A 7,112-nucleotide genomic window follows, 5' to 3' on the forward strand; every position below is an offset into this window, starting at 1 on the left:
ATTTACACCATTCAGATTGCAAGCTAGTAGCTTTCCAAGAATAACAGTTTGTTTGTTATTTAAGAATTGAATGCTTCTTTTTGTAAATTTATTGGGGTGTAAAAGCGTTGACCGAAGTACATTTTGTATGAAGCGCGGAAATTCTAAAAATGTACGCACGGTCAACGCTTTTACAACCCTATAAAGTTACAAAAAGAAGCATTCAATACTTATAATTACATTTTTTAAGCTATGATCATGAAAACACGAATTTTATATATTTTATTATTTAATTCACATGTTCACTTTATTGTTGGAGCACGTGTTATCATGAGTGAAAAGTTGTATTGAGCAATGCAACTGCTTACGGAATAACACGTGATGTGCAGTTAGCCAATCAGAATAAAATATTATAATGAAACATACATCTAATGTAAATAGTCTTACATAATTATATCATCAAATTTATATCTGTTGGTTTCTTGAGGTTTTGAAATTTTCAAGTATAACTTAACTATTTTACAGATGTATAAACGAATCTGGAATTTATTTGCTCTTTTGCTGTATCCAGTGTATTCCTTTGGTGAAATTAGCTTACCTACTGAAGTGATTGTTTCGACAGAACTCGGGCAGATTAAAGGTTTACAGATGGATACAAATGGCAAGGCCATTCAAAGTTTCATCGCGATTCCGTATGCTGAACCACCAAAGAGATTCGAAAAACCGGAACCACTGAAATCTTGGGGAGGTATCATAGACGGCACAATAACAGGCGGAAGAATTTGCAGCCAAGTTATTGCCGACTGGATGGTCGATTTCCTCCCAAGTGGAGATATAAGTGAAGACTGTCTTTTACTAGACTTATTTGTTCCTGTGTCCGACACAACTTCCAACAAAGCAGTAGTTATTTGGTTTGCCGGCGAAAAATTTGAGTCTGGCCAGAGAGGACTTCTACCAACGTCAGATTTAGTTTTGTACGGAGATGTAATTAACGTAGTTGTAGCGTTTCGTTTAGGTGTGTTCGGATTCTTTTCCACTGGTGATTCTGTTATTCCTGGAAACTTTGGATTATGGGACCAGAAGATGGCAATAGAATGGGTTAAGTCCAATATACAAGCATTTGGTGGTGATCCATCTCGGATAACATTAGGAGGCTTTCAATCTACTGGACTATGTACCACTTTACAAGCAAGTTCTCCTCTAAATTTTGGAAATTTCCAAAGAGTCATGCTTTTCTCTACGGTTGCTAATACACATGGGGCTTTATGGAAAAAAGCAGAAGAATATTCACAAACTCTGGCAAATCAGTTATGCCCCGACGCGTCTCAAAATAGTGTGGTGTTTACTTCACAGCAAATATATGATTGTTTAATGTCTAAAACTGAAAGTGAAATTTTAGAAAAAGCGCCGATTGCAAGTGGTCTTGTTTCCACTTATTCAGACACATTTTGGTATCATTTTGGACCCGTTGTCGACAATGAATTTATTCTTCCTACAACTGACTTTAAATCTCTAATACCTGTAGATGTTGTGAGCACATTATCTGAATATGAAAATTTTATCAATGTTTACGAACAATTAGCACCATTACAAACTCAATATAACTTTGAAACAAGCCAGAAGGTACCAAAAACTGTATTATGCAATTATTACATTCCAAATATCATCTCTCCATTTTATCAGACCACAAAAATAGACGACCTTAAAAAAATGATATGCGACTGGTACTCGTCTAGCGATGAAAAAGAGCAAAGTCGTAATGTTCTTAGAGCAATAGGAGATTTCTTTACATATGCACCGGTAACAGATTTACTGAATACCCATTTAAAAACACATTCAAATAAGAAAGTTTATCTTTCTTTTTGGTCAGAGATATCGCCAGCAAATTCGTTCATGCAAGGCATTGAATGGATGAATGGAACTATCGATGTTGACGCATTGTTGTACTTATTGCAGACGAAAACTTTACATAGTTCTAACCCGGATATGTTTCCAGACTTTCTTATATCTCTTACAGACTCTGCTATAAAATATTACAGCAACTTCATCAAAACCGGGTAAGTATGCTTACTTATTGATGGAGATCAACTCTGTCTGCAAATAATGAGAAAAACGCGTGCTTTGAGTGGAACAAGATGGAAATATTTTCACTTTTCTACTATATAATAATAGAGTATCGTTAGTCATCGCAACGATAATAATTTTCTCGCTTGAGTCGGTACGACGCAAGTGAGAAGAGCAATCGGGTTGAGATGACCAATGATAATCTTGTTTATCGCTATTTTACCTATTATATTATTTTAAAAGTTGTTATAACTTGTATCCAATACTATTGTATATTTAGACAATAAAATATGTTTTAACCAACCCTATTATATATATGACGACGTTGTAAATTTCATTAACAGCATCACGTGCGCCCTTAGTTTCTAGCGATAATTATAATTTATCGTTGAGATGGCCAATGATAATCTGTTTATCGCTATTTTACCTATGACGTCATTGTCAATTTAATTCATTTCATTCATTGAAAACGCCACGTGCACCATCTAGCGATAATTTTTCATATCACTCGACTCCGCTGAGAAGAGAAATTATTCTTCGGCAAGATGAAAGGCAAATTTCTTAAAACAACGATAATCTTTCATATCACTCCACTGTGCTGAGAAAAAAATGTAAGTCTGTAAAATCAATGGAAAATTTCGTAACAAAGCGATAATATTTGTTATCGCTATTTTACGAAATTTTCCTTTGATCTTGCCGATGATCAACCGGATAGTCTATAATTCTATTACAGAATATTTCTTCCACTTGGAACTTATTTTATGACAAGAACTTCTATTTCGAATTCGTCAAATATTTACAATTTGAAGTGATATAGAAGACCGTTGCAAAGAAGTTTCTGCAAATGAACGCGATAAACCCCCCCCCCCCAAAAAAAAAAAACAGCGATGCTGTACTTGCAAGTTTCTTATTAATCAAATGTTCTCTTACTTGTGAGTTACGAAGATAATGCTTACATTTTAAAATGTATAAATGGAGCAATGCGATTGTGAATTTATAAAAAAAATTGTCTATTTATAATTTAAAGCTAAAAGTTGCAATAAAGTTAAATGAAAATTTATTTTACACATTTTAGAAACCCGAATGATGACCAACTGACACAAACATGGCCACAGTATTTACCAGACGACAAAGCATTTCTCAAAATGTCGGTAAAAATGTCAACAGGCTCTAATCTCTTTCAAGACAGAGTTAACTTCTGGTTAAACGATGTACCACATTTCTTGAATCCGACAACGACGAAAATATCAACAACATCAACAACAACAACAACAACAACAACAACAACTACTACTACCACTTTTACTACTACAACACCAAAGCCATTAACAAAAACGACGAAACGTCCACTCGTTATACCGAAATCGACAACTGTCAAGTACGACCCAGCAAATTCTTCGGTTACAACAACCCACTCGACAAAACTTCTTTTTGCATCATTTATAATTCTGTTGTGGGTTGCGTATTTCTGATTTGTTTTTCGTTTTTGGTAGTTTTTCTCATGAACGGGACGAAACCAGAAGCGATTTGTGCTAGAAACAATAACTATGTAAAAGAATTTCTTCAATATTTCGTTTTCCTATTATTTAAAGTTCCTTAAAAGTTGCCATTCGATCGGTCTTTTTTTCAAAATTGGAGAAGTGCGGCATATATTAAATGCTGTCTTCTTATAAATCTGTATATATATCTATGCACACAAGAACTTAATTGTCAGATAAAGTGAAATAACCTGGAAATGATTAAAGATTTTCGTTTCTTCATTTTCCATAGTTCAACATTTATAGGTTTTAGACATGATGACATGTATGATAATTGTAACCTGGAACATCATATGTTTTATAAATTCTTTTTTTCTAAAGTATAATTATATACAAAAAGTTTAATATTAATATATATATACGCATTTACTATTTGTTTTATTTTATACTCAATATAGTGACTTTATTTTCTGAAATGACCTTTTTCCTGTGACTTTTTATCCGTAACTTTTTTCCCTACGTGTACATTCATTTATCTTATTTCAACAGAGAATAAAGATGATATAAGCAAGTAAAGCTCACTGTATGGTCTTCAATAATGAAAAATCTCGTACCGTATCTACAGCTATATAAGGCCCTGACATGAAAAAGCTAACGGTCAAACTAAAAACTATTATTACTTACAATTATAACAATTGATTCATATTAACATTACAGTTTTATTTAATAAAATTTAATGCTTATCACTACAGTATGTGAGGATCAATGCACATTCACGCAAGCTTTATATTATACGCTGTAAAGACGGGAAAAGTAGATGGTGATTCCTGTAACTAAGTGGTATTGAAAATGAATTTCATTTCAATTAAAATTATCAAATATGATATAAAAAAATGACAGTACACTCAAACGTATTACTATTTTTACAATTGTTTAACCGGGATCAATTAACATAGTTTGAATAAAATATTGTCTAATTACAAATGTAGGAATATTTTCTCTATATACGTCACTGTAATATGTAATTTTCTTGTCTACAGTTGTTTTGCAATAATGTGTTTATATGCATATATTCTATGACACTAGTATGCACATATAAGCGGTGTTGTTTTCTATAAGAATAAATTAAAATAACTCTTATACTTGTTGCATTATTTTTTTACAAATATTATTACTATAGAATGAAATTCAAAACAGTGTGGCTGTGGCCATTGATTGACACGTTAAATTCATCCATTGACTGGGATAATTTAGGTGAACGTTTGTATGTAACTACCACTGCTCACTATGTACTTTTTAAAGACACTTAAACTATGGGGTCACCAAAGGTTCTCAACACCTTAATAAAGTAATTCGAAAAATAAATCAGAAATAACACGATGTTTTGATTTATATCAATTATATAAATCAAAACATAAAGGCTATTCCTGATTAATTTTTCGAATTATTTTATAATTAAAGGCGTTAAGAAACCTTTGGTGAACCCACAGTTTAAATGTCTATCGTAGGCACGTCGTGAACAGTGGTCGTTACAGACAAACGTTCACGTAAATTGTCCCAGTCAATGGATGAATTTAATGTGTCAATCAATGGCCACAGCCACACTGTTTTGAATTTCATTCTATTTATAATCATTTTTTTTTGTCTTAAAAGGTCAAGGTTTAAGAAAAATGAAATTATACTTTAAATTCTTTTGACTTTTTGTCACAATAATTAGTATCATTTCCCGCAGGAAGCACGATAAGATCAAAAATAAGTATCGATATCTCGATTTACTATATCTTTATCCAAATTTATTATGTCCACTATTTCATGTTAATTCATGTCAGCTCACACATTTGCCTAAAATCCTAACACATTGCAAGAAACGAGCTAGTTTCTAAATTCTCTAAGTTAGCAAAATGTACTATTTTAAATAAAGGCGACGCGCATTTGATTTTCTATAGTGGGGGTTGAAAATAAATAACTATGGCCGGTTAGAACTGAACATAAATAACTTTGCATAAGGCACGATGAACATGAATATTCTCCAAAACTTAAGTGTGTGTACAAAAGTAAAAATAAATAAGCAATTGCTGTAAAATAGCTTCTTTTATTTATATCTGCCAGCACGAACCTCTTGATTTGTAACTAGTTACTCCATAAGCATATCGCATGTGGATCTGCTAACCCATCCAGAGCACACTTGATCATCCCCGCATTTTGGAGTTCGTGTTGATTAGTCTGTTGTTTTCTATGTTGTGTTTGTATTCTGTTATTTGTCTTTCTGTCATTTTTTTGTTTCTTTCCCATGGCATTATTTATTCTTTTTTACGGAGTTTGATTGAGTTTTGGTCCATTTCGTATCCTCTGTCTCTTATAAACAATGAATACAATTAATCAATCCCAAAATAAAAAAGAAAAAAGAATAAAGGTTGGTTGAGAACAAAACTTTAGGACAAAGAGGTGAATTTAAAATCATCCCCTCGAGCATAAAACGGACTTCATTACGAGCTGATGACGACGGGTATGGTCCATCTGTCGTTACCACAATCACGTTCTATGTATCTCGAATGTGACCTATTCAATTAGACTTGTCATCGACTGAATACTTAGATGGGCAACACGATGGGCGTCACAAGTGAAGCAAGGTCTGCTTACCCTTCAAGGTTACCAGGGATGAACACAGGGTTTTGGTGAGGTTCTTGTTGCCCAGTCTTTAGTTTACTAGTGTGGATCTAGCCGGCGTTAATATTCATGAGGCTAGCCGTCAATAATATTCATGAGATCAAAACCGCGTTCGATGAAATGTTTTGGGTAGTTATTAGATTGTGACAATAGAATAACTTTTGCTGTTAATATCCATTATTGTTATGCTATTTATAGCAATATAAAGTAATTAGGAAATAGTAAGCCAATAGGTGTCTTCTGCAAGGTCCGCGTCATTTAAAATGAAAGTAAATGAAAAGTTTAATTGCATTGCCTCACACAACACAAAACAATTATGAACATTAAAATGTTGTTATTATTGAATCAATGTAAACTATAGTAATTAAAACAAGATGATTAAATATAGGGTAATTAAATGGAATTAATTAAATGGAATTAGTTGTCATATGGGCATTCCATAATCTGTTCGTTGTCTACAAATATAGTCCAATTCTAAAACTAAAATATACAATACATACGATAGTATCACACAATTAAAAAGATCAGAAAAACAAGAAACATAGTTTATTGAAGGAATATAATAAACAGAAAAATAGAAACTGTCAATTACTATTTCAATGACATAATTCTTCAAAATTACGGAAATCAATCAGTGTCTTTAATCTCAACATTACCAGTCCATTTAATTGCCTCTAAAATGGCCCATAGCACTTATGCCCTAGACCCGTACGAGTTAGTCAGAAAAGGATAAGGGGGGTACCCTGGTATATCACAAATTCGAAAATGAACTATTGCCGGCTGGCCAAACGAAGAGATTCTCCACGTGGGCAATGATACCAGAGGAAGAGGTACTTATTGCCTTTAAAATGGCCCATAGCACTTATACCCTAGACCCGTACGAGTTTGTCAGTAGAGGGTTCAAAGGGGGGATATGGTATCCCG

General features: G+C 33.1%; 1 protein-coding gene across 1 annotated transcript; it reads left to right on the plus strand.

Moving 5' to 3' along the window:
- The first annotated feature begins 508 nt into the window (after positions 1-508).
- LOC139487964 (neuroligin-4, X-linked-like) lies at positions 509-4,661 on the plus strand. Its single transcript, XM_071273245.1, has 2 exons — positions 509-2,036; positions 3,119-4,661. Exons 1-2 carry the CDS (start codon positions 628-630, stop codon positions 3,513-3,515), a joined length of 1,806 nt encoding a protein of 601 aa, XP_071129346.1. The 5' UTR covers positions 509-627; the 3' UTR covers positions 3,516-4,661.
- Positions 4,662-7,112: the final 2,451 nt, after the last annotated feature.

The sequence above is a fragment of the Mytilus edulis genome, chromosome 9 (genome assembly GCF_963676685.1).
Source record: "Mytilus edulis chromosome 9, xbMytEdul2.2, whole genome shotgun sequence".
NCBI classification, from domain to species: domain Eukaryota; kingdom Metazoa; phylum Mollusca; class Bivalvia; order Mytilida; family Mytilidae; genus Mytilus; species Mytilus edulis.